Raw genomic sequence first — 18,223 nt, 5'->3', positions numbered from 1 at the left:
TTTTAAATATAACATTTTGTATTTTATAACGTTTAATGCAGGTCATTTAAATTTATAAGTATATTCATGTTCTTCATCATGTGTAGGGATCTGTTGTCAAATACCTCGATAGCAGAGATTACATTTTATTCCTCTTATTAATATATGCCTGGCATATATTAAAAATTCAAATATACATATGTATATATTTTGAGGTGCTCTTTTGTTTGTTTGTTTTTAGTTGTCAGTGAACCTTTATTTATCTGTATGCAGTGCTGAGAATTGAACCCAGTGTCTCACACATGTGAGGCAAGCACTCTGCCACTGAGCCACAGCCCCAGCCCCTCAAATATATGTTTGATTTCAGATTTTTCCAAAGAAAATTTCTTTTTGGTATCAGGGATTGAACCTAGGGGTACTTAAGAGGGAGTAGGAGCCCCATTCTTTTTCATTTTTTAGAAACAGGGTCTGATAAGTTGCTTAGTGTCTCACTAAGTTGCTAAGGCTGACTTTGAACTTAGATCCTCCTGCCTCAGCCTCCCAAGTTGCTGTGTGCCACCACACCCAGCCCATTAAAAGAAAATAATAAATTATTTTCTAGTAATTTAATTATTGTCAAATAAAATAATGCACATATAGCAGTTATAGTTTATTTTCTTTGAATATTTTTCAAACATATCTAGAAATGCAGATGGAAAAATTGTATCTCTTGATGCAAAATTGAATTTGGAGAACAAAGACTACAAGAAAACTACCAAGATCACTTGGCTTGCTGAAACTACACATGCTCTTCCAGTTCCAGCAATCTGTGTCACTTATGAGCACTTGATCACGAAGCCAGTGCTAGGAAAAGATGAGGATTTTAAGCAGTATGTCAATAAGAACAGTAAGGTAACTTCTAAAAGAAGCCATATTTCATCTTTCCTCATTATATAAACTTTTCTTTAACATTTTTAAAATCAATTTTAAGTATTTTGGTTTCTCAAGTAATATAAAAAAGATTCATAGAATTTTATTTAAATAAAAATATGTTAAACAATAATGTTCCCATGTTTATAAATGATTGTGAAACAGTGAAGTAACTTGCCTGAAGACAGATGTGAGGCTGTATTCAAATCCATGCACCTTAGCTCCAGAGCCCCTGCCCTCTGTTATGCCTTTCAGTTTAGTCTGTTACGTGTTTCTTCCATTGTATTTTATATTTATAGTGGGGAATTTAACTTTGAGTCAGGGTCTTGCTATGTTGCCCAGGCTAGTCACTAATTCTTAGGCTCAATTGATCCTCCTGCCTCAACCTCCTGAGTGCTAAGATTACAGTCACACATCATATGTGGCTTGTCACTGATTTATTTCACAGATTGCTATTTCAGTTTTTGTGCTTAAGTAGTAATCTTTTAAGCACATCTGTTTAAAATGAGGCTATTTTAACTACTACAAAAACTGCTTGCATTTTAGAGTTGTCTGTGCTCTAATTTGAAAAAGTGATTTTGGTCTTATGTTATCTTTATAGCATGAAGAACTAATGCTAGGGGATCCCTGCCTTAAGGATTTGAAAAAAGGAGACATTATACAACTCCAGAGAAGAGGATTCTTCATATGTGATCAGCCTTATGAGCCTGTGAGGTAAGTAATTGTAATTAGACATCTAAATAAAAATGCTTAAAATTCTTAGAGTTTATTTTAAAAGTTGAATTTTCACTAAAGTATCACACCTAATCAATTTCTGCTCAATTGTATGTTTTATATTTAATATTTCAGAATTAAGTAATTTACTTTAACAACTAATTGAAATAACATAGCATACATTGAGTATTAATAAATTATTTTTTTCTATCCCACTTTAAAAAAATTTATTTTGAAATAGAGCTGTGCTGAGTTGCCCAGACTAGGATCAAGCTTGTGATTCTTCTGCTTTAGCCTCTGCATAGCTGAGATTCCAGGTGTGTGCCCCCACACCTACTCGGTTTTATTCTTTTCTGGTCTGCTTTTCATGGCCACCAGTCTGGAAAATTCAATGTAACTATTTTTAGCAGTTTTTTTCCCTGCTTAAAAATTCTTGTTAGTTTCAGAGTGAAAAATCTCAATTTTTTTGTTTGAAATACAAGGTCATTAATTGTCTTTCTACCCATTTGAGCCATAACTGTTGCAGTTTACCTCACCTTGATCCCCCCATGTTCAACATACTGGATTGTGTAGGCATTTCCGAAAGCATCAGTTGTCTTTGAAACTCTGGGCCTTTTCCTAGAATGTCTCTGCTTCTTTATCTTCATCTCAATTGCCTTTTAAAACGTGCTTCCTCCAGAGCTTTTTGTATTCTTCTAGTCTCATTAGGTACCCAACCTCTGTCACCATAGCATTTGGCATTTCTCTCTTTAGCATATTTATTAAACACTGTTAAACTGTATCTTTTTTTTTAAAATACACTTTTTTTGTTGTTAGTGGATCTTTATTTTACTTATATACAGTGCTAAGGATTGAACCTAGTGCTTCCCACATGCTAGGCAAGCTCTGTATCACGGAGCCACAACCCCATCCCCAAACTGTATCTTTTTGTTTATTTTGTTTCTACCTCTAGAATTTAAGCTTATTAAGAGAGGTACTTTTTCTTATTCATCTTGACACTTGCTTTTAGTCAAAAAAGATCATGCATTCATGCATGCAAACAGTATACAGTGCCTGCTCCTTAGGGAGTTCTCATTGAATGTGCGATGGTGGTGGTATTATTAACTAGAGTAACAGAGTAAGTTCTTGATTTATTATCAAAAAGTTGTTGGACTTTTCAATAGATAGTGTATAGCCACATACAAAAGAGTAAAGTTGGATTCTTGCCTCAGTATATACAGAAATTCACTCAAAATGGAGACCTAAATATAAACACAAAAATTATAACACTGTCAGAACAAAACAAGAAACTATATAACCTTGGCAGTGCTTTCTCTTTTGGGTTGGAGGGTGTTCTGGGCATTGAACTCAGGGGCACTTGGCCACTGAGCCATATCCCCAGCTCTATTTTGTGTTTTTTATCAAGAAAATGAAAACATTACCCACAGAACAAGAGAGAATATTTGTATACCTATCTGATAAAGGGCTTATATTCAGAATAAATATTCTTGTAACTCAATAAAAAGACAGTCCACTTAAATATGGGAAAAGGATTTGAATAGATATTTCTCCAGAGCAGATATACAAATGGTAAGCAATCTCACAAAAAGATGCTTGATATCATAGGAAAATGCAGGTGAAAACCACAGTGAAATAATCACTCCATATCCACTGTGTAAGCTAAAAATAAACAGATAATAACAAATGTTGGAGAGAATGTAGAGGAATTTGAGCTCTTATGTTGATGTAGGATTGTAAAATGACCACTTTAGAAAACAGTTTGGTAGCTTCAAAAGTAGATCTAGAGTTATCATTTGATCCATCAGTTCTGCTTCTATGTTTATATTCAAAAAGAATAAGAATATGTCACATAAAAACTTGTACATGAATGCACATGACATGATTCATAATTACCAAAAAATAGAAGCAACCCAAATGTCCAAACTAACAAACACACAAACAAAATGCAGTACATTAATACAACTAAGTATTGCTTATCTGTAAAAGGACTGAAGTACTACAACACTGATGAACTTTGTAAACGTTAAGTGAAAGAAGCCAGTTACAATGGTCGGGCATGGTGGCACATGCCTATCTATAATCCCAGTGGCTCTGGAGACTGAGGCTGGTGGATCATGAGTTCAGAACTAGTCTTAGCAACCAGGAGGCACTATGCAACTCAGTGAGACTCTGTATTTTTTAAATAAAATAGAAAATAGGGCTGGGGATGTGGCTCAGTAGTTGAGTGCCCCTGAGTTAAATCCCTGGTATCAAAAAAAAAGCAAATCATAACAGGCTACATATTATATCCCATCTATAAAATGTCCAGAATGGACAAATCCATAGAAACAAAATAGATCAGTGGTTACCAGGGACTAGAAGAAGAGGATGACAGGGGAGTGATAGATAAAGGGTTTCTTTTTGACATAATGTAAATGTCCTAAAATTATATGGTAATGGTCGCATAGTTTGGTATAACCATTGAATTGTTTGTTGTTGTTTGTTTATTTGTTTTTGAGAAAAAGGAAAAGAGTTGTATTGCTTTATTAGCAAAGGAGAAACACAAGGCCTCCTCCATTGCATATCAGTGTACCTAGTATACAATGTGCTTACTATAAGAAATAGGCACAAAAGGAGCCTCTGGGTACAGTTGACAGTGGGGAACTCACTTGAAGTTTATGACATTGTCATAATGATAAGGAGATAGATCAGACTCAAAAATATCCTATGCTCCAACCCTTGAATTCAACCTGGGAGAAAAAAAGATTAAAGCTTGGTTTTTGTATATGCTGGATTATCCAACCCTCTCCTGGGATGATATTTGTTGTATAAATTGAATGCACAGATAACATTCATAAGGATTGTTTCAGAATATGAATTTAAGAAATGGTTCAAAACTAGAAAACATAAAAGAAGGTTATAGGTGTAAAATGGAAAATTAGAAATGTTTCTGGCGGCCGTGGTTGCGACTCAGTGAGAGAGTACTTTCCTAGCATTTGTGAGGCACTGGGTTTGATCCCCAGCACCATATAAAAATAAACTAATAAAATAAAGGTATTGTGTCCATCTACAAATAAAAAAATATTAAAAAAAAAAAAGAGAAACCTGGATCAGAAAATATTTTGTCTGGTAAAGTAATTTTCTTGTGCGAAAGTCCAAGATGAAAGAGGACAAAGCTAAAGATTTAAAGAAATTTTGAATGTCTAAGTGAGTTTTAGACAGTTTGCAGAAGGTAAATCCCCAAAATTTTGTGTTGTGATTAAATTTACTATAATTAGCACAGTCAAAGTTATTTGAACTTCATAAACTGATACAAAGCAAAGTCCGAAGTATTGATCTGATCTTATCTATCAAGATAATTTTCTTGTATTTGTTAGTTTTTATCCCTTAGGGAAACTAAGTCTTAAAGGAATTAGAGTTTGTATCTATTTTAAAGTCTTAAAATGATTACTGGTTGACAAACAACTATTATTTTAGGTTATAACAATATATTTGACACCGTAAATAAATGTGACTATATGTATATATATACACACACACACACACACACACACACACACACACACATACATCTGAGAACTATATCTGTCTGAATGGAGTACTTTTTAAAGTAATGAATTTAGGGGCATATGAATTATTTCAAGCTATTAAAAATATTGAAGAGGGGCTGGGGTTGTGGCTCAGCGGTAGAGCGCTCATCTCGCATGTGCAAGGCTCTGGGTTTGATCCTCAGTACCACACAAAAATAAATAAATAAAATAGAGATATTGTGTACCAAAAAAAAGATACAATTTAAAAAATGTATATTAAAAATATTGAAGAGATAGAACTCGTTAGTAAATATTTCTTTCTCTTTTTACTTTAGCATTTAACACCAAATTTGCAGAAGTCATAGTCTTAGAGGAAGTGGATCATAGCTAATTACAGTACCCTTTAAAATTGAAAAATTCTCATAAAATAAATATTTTACAGAGATTCTTCTTTAAAGCAGATTAGATGTGGTAGTATGGCAGATGAATTTTCTTTAAGTTAAGAGGTATACCAGTTAATATCCACTAATGCTGTTTCTGTTGGAGGCAGGATAGATGTACATTTGCCCTGGGATTAGCTGTTTGTACCTATGAAAGTTCATAAATTGGAAGTTTGTAACAAGAGCAGCTAATTTTAATTCAAGTACTTATTGTTTTTGAACTATGCTGAAGAGCTTCTGATTTGAATAGTAAGAGAATGAGTTCTACTTTGAAAAGTGTTAGTTCTGTGATGTTGAATTTCTCTGGGAATTCACTTTTGCTTTTTGTTTATATGATTTTGTTCAGATAAAATTTTTGTCCCTTCTTTTTTTTTTTTAGCCCATATAGTTGCAAAGAAGCCCCATGCATTTTGATATACATTCCGGATGGACATACAAAGGAAATGCCAACATTTGGGTCAAAGGAAAAGGCCAAAGTGGAAACCACAAAAAATGAGGTAAATATTCACTTTGTTTAAAGAAAATCACTGATCTTTCTGTCTCCAGGTTTATAATATGTGTTTGTATAAGTGACTCATATTTGAAACTGAAGAAAGACCATAACTGCTATTTTTTTTGCATTTCGTTATCATTGTCATCTTTTTAGGTTATGATTTTTAAAAGTTAATTTTATCATGTCAAAAAGTATAAAAACTACATTAAAAGAATATTTTTAAAAGATATTCTTTTTTATTCCTAATAGAGCTGCAGGAGTTTTGTTTTTCGGACAGTATTAGAAATTAAACCCAGGCAGAGCCTTTCACATGTTAGACAAGCCCTGAGATATACCTCCCACTCTGCCCTTCTAATTTTGAGGCAAGGTCTTGCTAAGTTGCCTAGGTTGTCTTCAATCTTGCAGTCCTCCTGTCTTAGCCTCCGAAGTAGCTGGAATTACAGGTGTCTGCCACCATGTCTGGCTAGAGAATATATATTTTTAATAGCTAGTCTAATTTGGTTAGGAGCGTTGTATTCAGCCAATATGTTGATGAACATCTATTCTTAGCTAAAATAAGTGGGTAGTGGTGATCCTTGCCAGAATCACAAAACTCCCAAGTTACAGAGTTAAAAAACATTGAGCTGATTTTTTTGGCTCCCTATTTTTACTGAACTTTGGTGCCTCTTGGAAAAGAACTCTCTGTGGTGTTTAAGGTTCAGAAAAGGAAAATGGGACAGGAGCTGCTATGATGTGATTAATGAGAAACTGTTTACTTGACTTGGAAAATGTGAACATGAACATTTTCTAATCCATTTTCTTCTTGGTGGTAATATTTAGTAATCTATGTAAGAGTGAGTTAGGAGTCCGCCTAGCAATGAAGGTCAGAAGGGACATTTTAGATGGAAACACAGGTTTTGTCCTTGTACAAGGTGGTAGATTTGAGAGATGATGATATGTATAGAGAAATACGGAGACAGGTTTATTTTACAGATTTAGTTTACAGTTCTCTTGAACTTTCTCAGTTCATAGCACCCTTAGTTTATCAGAAGTATTTTCATGGCACCTCTAGTCTAAATGAAATTTTTAACATTATCTAGTTACATTCTAACAAGTAGATAAATATTTATGTCCTAATACTTGGTATCTCTTTGAAAAATAATCCACATAAATTGAAGAAAAGATATTTTTTGAAAAGGTAATTTTAAATTTCATTCTGAAACAAGAATGAAAATTAATGATTTTTCTTTCAACTTGTGTATCATTTTAAGAATGAAATAAAAATTAACATATTTAACATTTAAGAACAAATACCCTTGTGCAGTTATTTTATAATAATAAGTATATACCAGCAGTTCCTAAACTTTTTGGCCTCAGGACCCCCTACATTCTTTTATATGTGTGTGTATGTGTGTGTGTGTGTGTGTGTGTGTGTGTGTGTGTGTGTGTGTGTGTTATGCTAGGAATCAACACCGGGTTTCATGCATGCTAAGCAGGCACTCTATCACTAAACTATACCCCCAGCTCAGGGACTCCTTAAAAATTCTTCATTTACATAGGTTATAAGTATTTACCATTCTAAAAAATAACATTGAGAAGTTTTAGAAGAATTTATTAATTTATGTTAAAATAACAATAAATCCAAATACAATAAACATTAATAAAGCTATTTTCTAAAGCAAAATGTATTTTCTATAGCAAAGTTTAAAATTAGAAGAGTTGTATAGTTTTCTCTTTAATGTCTGACTTGAGCCTCTGAAAATCTATACTAAACACTCATGAAGAGAATGAGAACAAAAGACAAATTATGTAATAAAAATAGCTGTGACCTTGGACCCCCTTTGAAAGTGTTCTCTGAACCCTCTGGGGATGATCTGAAGATCACACTTTGAGATTGTCATAGTGTGTATCAAAGAATAAATACAAGATGAGAAGCTTGACTACTGTTTCCTCATTGGTCCCAGTTCTCACCTGCACCTGCACCTTTCATCTTTTTTTGTTTTTGTTGTTTTTAGTTATGTAAGACAGTAAAGTATAATTTGATATATTTATACAAACATGAAGTACATCTTATTCTAATTAGGATTCCAGTCTTGTAACTACACATGATATAGAGATTCATTGTGGCATATTTATATATGTACATAGGACAGTTAAGTCAGATTCATTTCACTGTCTTCCTGTTTCTTGTCCTTCTTCCCTTCATTCCCCTTTGTCTAATCTACTGAACTTTTATGCTATAAATTAATATGTGTTCTTGAAGAACTTTTTGTTCTGTATATAACATGCTAAAAATAACAGGGATGGTTAAGGAAAATAGGGTTGACTCCGACCTCCAAAAACAGGTATTTCATGTGGCTGGGACCATTGAAAAATCAACTGGGCGGGGCATCCAAGGTAGTTCATTCACCTGGATACCAGTTGATGTTGGCTCTCTGTTGGCTGAGAACTCGGGTGAATGTTGGCTGGAATAGCTAGCTACAAGTGGCCTCTAGCATGGTGGTGCCATGATAGTAAGATTTCTTACCTGAAAACTCAGGCCTCTGAAAGTGAGTGTCCAGTAGACAAGGTGGAAGCAACATTGTCTGTTACGCTTTATTTAGCCTTGCAGATCTCATGTAGTGTTACTTCCACTGTACACTTTGGTGAAAGTAGTTATAAACTTGCCCACATCACAGGGAAGGAACAAAGACCCACTTCTTGGTGGAAGGAATATCAAAAAATCTGTGAACATGCTTTGAAACCTGCACAAATCCTGATAGAAATTCAAGTACAGTTGACTAATATTTACAACCAGTATGGTAGTCAGAGCTCCTTTGTAGTCTTAATTCTTAAGGAGAATGCTTTTCCTTTGATTGTGGTCTTCAAGGGTATTTGCCAGGAATAGAGACTAATGTAGTCAAAATTGAAGATTGATCAGGGTATACCTTTGGGTTTTTTTTTTTTTTTTCTTTCTCATTTTTGGGGCGGGAGGCAGGGCTTGTTAGTGTTTTTCAATCTTTTATGCTCTAACATAGGAGGCAATGTCTTTGAAGATTCCTTAGTATGTGGTTGTACCTGTATCAGATGGCTTAATGTTATGGAAAACAGTGTTTTTAAAGCACCACCTACACTAATTGGGGGTACTTTATGCAAGGTTTTTAAGATTATCAGGTATTTCCAAAGCTGATTAATTTTAATTTAAATTTTTTTTGCATTACTGGAGATTAAATACAAAACCTCCTACTCTGGGTAGTACTCTTAACACCAAGCTACATCCCCAACCTGGTTTTCATTTTATTTTGAGGCAGCATCTTATTAAGTTGCCCAGGCTGGCCTCAAAGTCTCAATCCTCCCAACTCAGCCTTCTGAGTGACTGGAATTTTACGTGTGGAGCCACCATGCCCAGTTTTGAAGCTCTCTCATTTATGCTTCTTTGACATAAAGCTTACACACCCAGGAAAAAGTCACATATAATTAATGTAAATTTTCAATATTATACTAATGTCCCTCTGTTTACCAAAAATAAATGATTCATATTAGAAAGTAAGTGAAGTAGAATTTGTGTGTGTGTGTGTGTGTGTGTGTGTGTGTGTGTTCAAGATGGGTTCTTGTTATGTTGTATGTTATTGAGGCTGACTTTGAACCTGCAATCCTCCTACCTCAGCTTTTGGGTAGCTAGGATTAAAGGTACACCACAGTGCCTGGCAGAGTATATATTTTTGACATATTAGTGTCTCCCTGGATTATTATTCTTCCCTACTATATGATGTAAATACATTTATATATGCATATTGCTCTTTGTGGGTGTATATATAACCTCACCATAAATCATGAGTGTTTTTAAGTATTTTAAGAGAGTAATTTTGAGCAAATGCAAATATTTTTAACTTACATGCTGACTTTAGAATCTAATTGCTATATAAAATGTCATTCTGATATAACTGTAGGCATGTCTTAGCTATCTAGATAAAGATGTCTTGAATCAGTATGTAGTACTGGATAGAGAGAAAAAAAATCTGGAGTGTAGTACACATGTCTCCATGTATACAGATGAAATTCTGAAAAATTAGGCGGAAGACCACTAAAGAAAATCTTGGGAAGGTACAAGGTGAGCCAGGTTTTAAATTTGAAAGAGTTTCAGTAGTGAGGAAAGCCTGCTAGGCAGAAGAGAACATGACATTGAAAATAAAAAGATTATTTATTCACTTATAGAGATGATTTTAGGGAGCGTCTCTCTAGATTTGTTGAATATACTTATATGCAGATGTGTATCTGTAAGTGTATAATTTTGCCCAAAGGAAACAGTTTTACAATGATGAATTATAATTATGTTATGGTATTTAATGGAGCTCTTCCTTGATAAATAATCTAGATATATCTCATCTTTATAAAAAAATTAAGAGTGATACCTAATTCTTATTATTTTCAGCCTTTGTGAAGAAGGCCTTTACACAGATTTATGACTTTCCATTTCCCATCATCCTGATGGGTTAAATACACTTGTCTCTGTTATAGCATAAATAATGAATTGCACAGCCAGTATTTGTTGCAGTGGTGATTTGTCCCTAGACCTAATGGATGCTCATAGTTTCTGTAATTAGTCCCACAAAGATAAAGATTTAGGTTTCTTTGTGTTTCTTTTTTTTTTTTTTTTCCTATGATTAAAATGCTGATATCTCTGTATCTTCCACCTTTGTTTACTTCTGTCATTTTGGGGGCAGGAGGGGTTAGGATAAATTTTTAGGAATGTTATTGTTTATTTGAACTTTTGAAGAATTGAAGTTTTTGCAGTTTGTTTTTTACTTTAAACAATCCAAAACAGTTTGATATAATTTTGTGGAAATACATTTAACATGAATTATTTCACTTCTGGTTTTCTGCTTCTTTAGAAAACTGCTCCTCTGAAGGAAAGACCAGCACCTTCTCTGAATAACACTTGTGTCACATCTGAAGATTCCTTAGTCCTTTACAACAGGGTGGCTATTCAAGGGGATGTCGTACGTGAATTAAAAGCCAAGAAAGCAGCAAAGGATGATATAGATGCAGCTGTAAAACAGCTTTTAGCTTTGAAAGCTGAATTTAAAGAGAAAACTGGTCAAGAATATAAACCTGGGAATCCACCTACTACAGTAGTACAGAGTGTTTCTTCTACATCCCCAGCAAATACTTCAGAAAGTAAATCTCTATATGATAAAGTTGCTGCACAAGGGGAAGTGGTTCGAAAGCTGAAAGCTGAAAAAGCCCCTAAGGTCAGTATGCCAGAGTGAATTTAGACTAAATCATAAATATAATATGAATTCATACTGCTCACTGCAGTTTCATCTTCTTATAAACAGTGTTTATTGACTGCCAGCTTGAATATTATATGATATTTATTGATACCTTTTATTTGTCTAGCTCTAAAAACATAAAAAGTTCACAGTTGGTGGTGGAGTGGCACTAGGGAAGAATGCACACAAACTCATTGTAATCTTTGATGTGACTGTCATTTTTCGTGATATGTGTAGATTGGTGTGAGAAGTATTAATAGTCAGAAGTGACAGGGAATGAGGAAACAATTCATAAAGGGTATTTAAAATATTCCTTGTGGGGTAGGAGTGTGGTAGAGCATGTATTTAGCATGCAAGAGGACCTGGGTTTGATCCCCAGCACCACCAAAAAAAAAAAAAATCCTAAAGTAATAGAAACCTTTACAGATAATGAAGTTCAGAGGAAGGCATTCTAAGTGTAGAAACATGGTACTGGAAGGTTTGCTAAAAATGCAAATCACTGGGACCTGCCCCTGACCTTTCTGCTTTAGAAAGTCCGGAATTCCCAGAGAATGCTTTTCCAAAAAAATTATGCAGGTGATACACATGTTGCTGGTCCAGGGATAATGCTTTTAGAATCAAATGGTGTAGGAGATAGCACTAGTAAAGACACAGAGGTGGGAAGATACCATGTGAATTCAGGAAACAATGAGTGGGTTGTTGAGGGGTTTTTTGAAATGGTTTTCTTAGTGCATTGTTGTTGTACATAACCTTAGGGTTCATTTTAACATAGTCATGCATGCATGGAATATAATTGGTTCCATTTGTCCCCAGTACTTCTTCTTTCCCTCCTTTCCTCCCTCCCCACTGTTCCTCTTCTATTGCTCTTCCTTCTGTTTGTTTACTGTTTTTATTTATTTATTTTTATGTGGTGCTAAGGATCAAACCCATGCCTCACACATGCTAGGCAAGCGCTCTGCCACTGAGCTACAATCCCAGCCTTATTTATTGTTTTGTTGTTGTTGTTTTTTTTAATGAGAGGGTGTTTTTAAATTTTTTTTTTATTTGTAGATGAACACACAGTATATTTATTTTTATGTGGTGCTGAGGATCAAACCCAGTGCCTCACACATGCGACGCAAATGCTTTACCATCCAGCCCCAGCCCCAGCCTCTAATGAGAGATTTTTTTTTACCAGTGACTGCCTCAGACTTTTTGCAGAGGAACCTTCAAACAATACCAAGTTTTTTTTGTGTGTGTGTTTCTCTTTCTCTTTCTTTCTTTTTTTTTTTTTTTTTTTTTTTTTTTTTGGTGCCAGGGATTGAATCCAGGGGTGTTTAACCACAGAGCCACATCCCCAGCCCTTTTTTTGTATTTTATTTAGAGATAACATCTCCCAAAATTGCTCAGGGCCTTGCTGAGGCTGGCTTTGAACTCATGATCCTCTTGCTTCAGCCTCCCAAACCACTGGGAGTAAAGGCATGTGCCACAGTGTCCAGCTGATTCCAAATTTTGATTGAAGTATACATTTATTCTTATTCCAGCATGTTTTTAGGGAAAACATTTAGCCAAGTGGGTCATGGCATCTAATTGTGGAATGACATTATTTGTTGTGAGAAACAAAGGGAATAATATCTGTGATAGGTAAAGATCATATTTAAAAATGAAGATATATAGTTCTACTCAAACAGCAGCGTGGTTCCAAAACATGATCAAATAAATAGTGCCATAACTGGATATAATTCAGTTATTGATGAGCTGTCAAAAATTGTAGAGTTGGTGCTATGGCTTGAACACAGAGATGTATGTCATTACTATGGGCTTTACTTTTTGATTGGAGGGGAATTGTTCTAAAGTGTTATCAGAAAATCTATTGTCCTGTCAGAGTCTTGAGCTTAGGCTGGAGAATGACAAACTTGAGGTTGCAAGTTCTTGACCTCAGTTAGTAAGTTGCTAGGCATCTGACTGGAAACCCTACTACCTAAGATATTTCTATTCATGAACATTGGACCTCTCCTAAGGAGAGAAAATGGGTTTTTGCCCTAGTAGTTAATATTTCATTGTGTTTTCATTGTGAAATATGAGATATTTTTTCATCTTTTATCTTTAGTGAGCCTATTAAAGTACTACAGAACTATGGTTATGTGAAAACAAACAGAAACAAGAAACTACTTCAAGGAAAAAGGCTGCAAGATATAGGGATTTAGGATATAACTCCTCGCTGTTTCCTCTATATGGTGACATTGGGATTATTTTTGCTCTCTGTATATGTTGGACACTTCCTGGATGTAATTTGAGGGGAAGGGATTTGGTCTTCAGATTTATTTATTCTGAGTAGAATACATTGACATTCTGCTAATTATGTGTTGAGTAAATGACAGCAAAAGATATAATGCTGGTCAACTACATTTCTCATCCTGTTAGGTTAATGGATTACATCATGCTTTTATGAAATACCATTGTTGAGGTTACAAAAATTTAAACTATGAGTAAAAAGATCTAAATTTCTTTGGCAGTTGGGCAAGTAGTTTTGCTAGGTGTTTTGATACTGATAACTAACATTGAAATATATCTTACTTCAGTTTAGTTTGGCTTACTTTTATTGAATGCCTACTGTGTAGTATATTTGTGTTTCAGATTACTGCTTATACTTTTTCTCTAAAGCTAACAATAGTAAGTATTGCTCTCTCTTCTAAAGAACCATATCAGTTATTGAGAATGGAACTACTCTTTAACTTCCTTGTGACACTGTGTAATATGTGCTTTTTAATCTTCACAACAGCCAAGCCCATTGACTTTCTTTTCTTTTTTTAAAAAATATTTATTTTTTTTAGTTGTAGTTGACACAATACTTTTTAAATTTTATTTGTTTATTTTTATGTGGTGCTGAGGACCGAACCCAGGGCCTCGCACCGAACCCAGGGCCTCGCACATGCTAGGCAAGCCCTCTACCGCTTAACCAGCGTCAAGCCCATTGATTTTCAAAGAATATTTTTTATTTGCTTGTCTAAGTAACCATTGAGAAATATGGAAGTAACTTTTGAAATTTGCAAGCCCTGGATTCAAATTTTGAATGATTCTCAAGTTATTTTCCACAAGAAATGATAATTGTAGGGCATTACATTAGAAGCACTAGAGAATTATCAGTTTTACCAGTTTGTTATTATTAAGCAAGTCTGTGCTTATGTTACATTAATAATATGTCCAAGTCTCTTTACAGTTCTATTTCCTACAAAAAAGTAGTTATTTTACTGTGTCATAGTTAGTGGTAAAGAGGTGATGACTAAACATGAAAGAAGGGAGGTTGTTAAACTTTTCTTGCTCTATTGTTTTGGGGAGTATTGTTTTTGTTTTTGTTTTGTAGTGCTGGGGATCAAACACAACGCCTCACACATGCTAGGCAAGTGCTTTACCACTGACCTATATCCTATTTTTATTTTGAGAGAGGGTTTTACTAAATTGCCCATGCTGGCTTCAAACTAAAAATCCTCCTGCGTCAGCCTCCTGAGTAGCTAGGATTACAGGCTTTTTCCACCATGCCTGGTGCTCTGTTTTTGTTTGTTTCGTTTTTTTTTTTTTTTTCCTTTTCTGCTATAGGGTGAAATAGGTACTTACTTGCTAAAGCTTTTAAGTGTAAAGACCATATAAGCAAGAAGATGAGCAAGGAATAAAGACCTAAAAGTCAACCTTTTCCTTCTTATCCTTTTCCTCTTATTTTTAAAATTATAGTCACTCTTCACATTTTAAATGTTAACTTTAAATTTCCAAAGTTACAGTTTCAAAGACGAAACTTTTTATTTTGAGCATGTTTTACTGCTTTGAAATCTGAGTGAGCACAATGGTTTTTTTGTGTATGGTTTTATTTGGGGCAGGGAGTGCACCAGGGATTGGACCTAGAGGTACTGGAGGGAGTACTGATAACTGTTGAATATTGCAGTTGCAGCATTTTATTTTGATTCATAGCACCTTTTATTTGTGTCCACAATAATCCATCAGAAATAACTTCGGCGATCTTTGCTTGCCTTCCTGCCTATCAATCTGTTCATCTGTCTGTCTGTTTTTGAGGATCTTGTAGGATGGGGATCTCCTTATGTCTCCCAGACTGGCCTTGAACTCTTGGGCTTGATCGATTCTGCTGCTTTAGCCTTCTGAGTAACTGGGACTACAGACACATCATGCCTGTGTTGCTCTTTTGTTTTTTACACCATTGTTATTATTTTTAAAACCCAAATCACAGTTTATCAGGAAAGGAATGTTACTGTACCCTTTTGAGCAGTAAATAGGTTATTCTAGAAAACCACTCTCTAATAATATCACCCCAAACAGCTTTTTAAATTCTCAGATCAAAAAATAAAAGTTTTGGGGGGGTGGGAATTAGAAGAAGAAATACATCCATTCTTTCCCTTGATGGTTTTTAAGATTCGTGTTTGGAATTTGTGTTTAATAGATTCCTGCTTTATTTGTACTTGCTATTTAATGCACACTTGCTTTTGATTTAAACAAGCATAGAATCTGTCCTGTATTAGATTGTGGTTGAAAACACTTCACAAGACATAACTTCAGTTTAGGTATCTTCCAGGAAAATCTGAGGTGTTGTAACCCAGGTGTGACTCTAGGGTATGAGCTCTTTACTGTGCTGTATTAAGTACTAGGATCAGGACTCAGTTATTGGGCTGTTTCTTATAGGTTTAGATATTTAAGCCAAATGGATTTCTTATAATTTGACTCTTTTAATGCCTTCTTTGAAAACCTGTGATCTTGTAGCTCACTAAATTTACCTGCATCTACATTCTCCTTTAGTTAGGTAGGATTCTCTGTTCTTATACTCCCCCCGCCCTACTCCACATACCCCGCACCCTTGACGCCCCTCATCAGGTGGGAACATTTCCTTTAGAGATTTTCTTATGCAGGTATAATTCTCTCAGATGTGCTAATGAGGAGCAAAGGGGAATTTTAAAAAATATTATTTTATTGAGAATTCAGATGTAGAGGCCACTTTGGAAAGTTATATTATTGTCATAAATTGCTAAGGATCTATGTATTTTCTTTGTTACAATTCCCTCCTTTTCCCATGGAGAAATGTTTCCATCTAGTGGCTGCAACAAAAATAGCTCTTTGAAGCTTGTCATTCTAAATGTAACCAGATATGTTCCCTTCTTTTTTCTCTTCCCAATTTTGAATTATAAAGTTTTAAGATCATTTTTATTTACCTCAAACTCCAGTTGGAAACCTTCACTGAAGTCTTTTGTGTAGGTTGTTTTCTTTCTTACGAATTTATACCAGAAACTGTATATAGTGGCATGTGTTAGATGAATTTAAAACAGTTTTTTAAGAACTTAAACTATTTTACTTTTAAGCTTCTATTGTTGTATAATTATGATAACTAGTATATACAATCCCGTTGTAAAGGGAAATTGTAAAAGCCTTCTAATAATGAAAATTAGCTATTAAAAGAGATTATGTTTCTCTTATCCTTTCCTATCCTTCAGTTCTATATTATGTATTCTGAGAGATATATTTGAATATTCAGATCTCTCTTGAAAAGCAGTTTTTGCAGCATTAAGATTAAAATGAACATTTCGATCATTTTCTCATGCCTTCTATAATTTCATGCATACTATAGTGATCAAAAATCACAGCATCTGGAATAAACCTTAGATTCAAATACTAGTTCTACTACTTTCTTTGTAACTTTGGATAAGATACTTTGTCTTTCTGGGCTTTGCTTCTTCTGTAAAGTGTGAATGAGGATAGTTTTGAAAATTGAGTATAATAATCCACATAAAATATTTAACGTAGTGTCTGGTACAGAATAAACTTGCCATGAAATGATAGTGATTATTTCTTACATTTATATTGCTAATTTCTCAAGAATGTTTAGATTCTTTCTCGCTCTCAGTCTCAATACTAGAGATTGAATCCAAGGGTGCTTTACCACTGAGCTATATTTCCAATCCTTTTTGAGACAGGGTCTCAGTAAATTTTCCAGTCTGGAAGCAAATTTGTGATCCTCTTGCCTCAGCCTCCTGTGTTGTTGAGATTACAACTGTACCTGGCAAGAATCTTTATGTGCTTTCTAAATTTTCAGGGAAAATTGCTCAGTAATGTATATAATTTTACTCTTATTCACACACAATGTCTTTCAATCTCAAGTGAAATTAAATACCTACAGTATCTCAATAATAAACTAGTTTCCTTGCCTTACTTTTCTTACTGTAGCATTTTAAATTATAATCGTGTCAAAAAAATTTTTTTTCCTACTGTGTGGAAAAAGTGTACTGACTTCAAACTCTTGAATATTTGCTTGTAGTGTAAAACTTCTTTCATTCACATAGTCCTCCTTTCTGAAAATGTTTGCAGTGAATTCCCTTTTTTCATATTCTAATGTAAGTTTCCTTTTCTTGTCTGTGTGTTTTAGCTACTATACCCTTTTTCTTAGGAAAAGGTAGATTCTACTGTGAATTCTTTGATTTTTTTAATTATATTTATAATCTTAATTATAAAAACAATATGAAGAAGACACAGGTCAGGAATACAGATCAGACAACCTACTCTGGTCTTTGTGCAGTGCTTTGTATACACTAAAGTCAGTAGACTGGAAAATATTATAGAGTAATTAGACAAAGTATATAATTTGCTGTCTCATGGATGCAATTTCTTTGAAAGTGTTCCTGTGCTTCCCTGCATTCCTGTGGCCCCCATCTTAGCTTCTGTTGGGTTTCACTTAGCTATTTGGAGTGATGTTATAATTTAGCAGTAAAAATTGGATAGGGTAATATGGAAGCATTTTTTCCTTGCAATTTTGATTAATGCCTTGAGGTTCCCACTGGTATGTCAGTTTGCAAACTTGAGGTCCTTTGTCTGCATTGCTGTCTTTTCTGGTAGAGCCACAAGTGTCGTCTTAGGCTAAGTGTATCTTTCTTTTTTATTATGATTATGTTAAAACATCAGGTTGAAATATACAGGTGA

The 18,223-nt window shown here is 34.4% G+C and overlaps 1 protein-coding gene across 3 annotated transcripts in view; it reads left to right on the top strand.

The window, feature by feature from the left end:
- The window catches only part of Eprs1 (glutamyl-prolyl-tRNA synthetase 1), a 73,990-nt gene that overhangs the window by 29,617 nt on the left and 26,150 nt on the right, over positions 1-18,223 (top strand). For all 3 annotated transcript variants that reach the window (XM_078022840.1, XM_005335865.5, XM_021733659.3), the window contains 4 exons: positions 663-870; positions 1,490-1,602; positions 5,931-6,048; positions 10,895-11,254. In XM_078022840.1, coding sequence (XP_077878966.1) covers positions 663-870; positions 1,490-1,602; positions 5,931-6,048; positions 10,895-11,254 — 799 coding nt within the window. The remainder of the gene's footprint in view (positions 1-662; positions 871-1,489; positions 1,603-5,930; positions 6,049-10,894; positions 11,255-18,223) is intronic.

The sequence above is a fragment of the Ictidomys tridecemlineatus genome, chromosome 10, assembly GCF_052094955.1.
Source record: "Ictidomys tridecemlineatus isolate mIctTri1 chromosome 10, mIctTri1.hap1, whole genome shotgun sequence".
Classification (NCBI taxonomy): Eukaryota; Metazoa; Chordata; class Mammalia; order Rodentia; family Sciuridae; genus Ictidomys; species Ictidomys tridecemlineatus.
The sequence above is the reverse complement of the archived record's forward strand: the minus strand, read 5'-3'. Positions and strand labels throughout refer to the sequence as shown.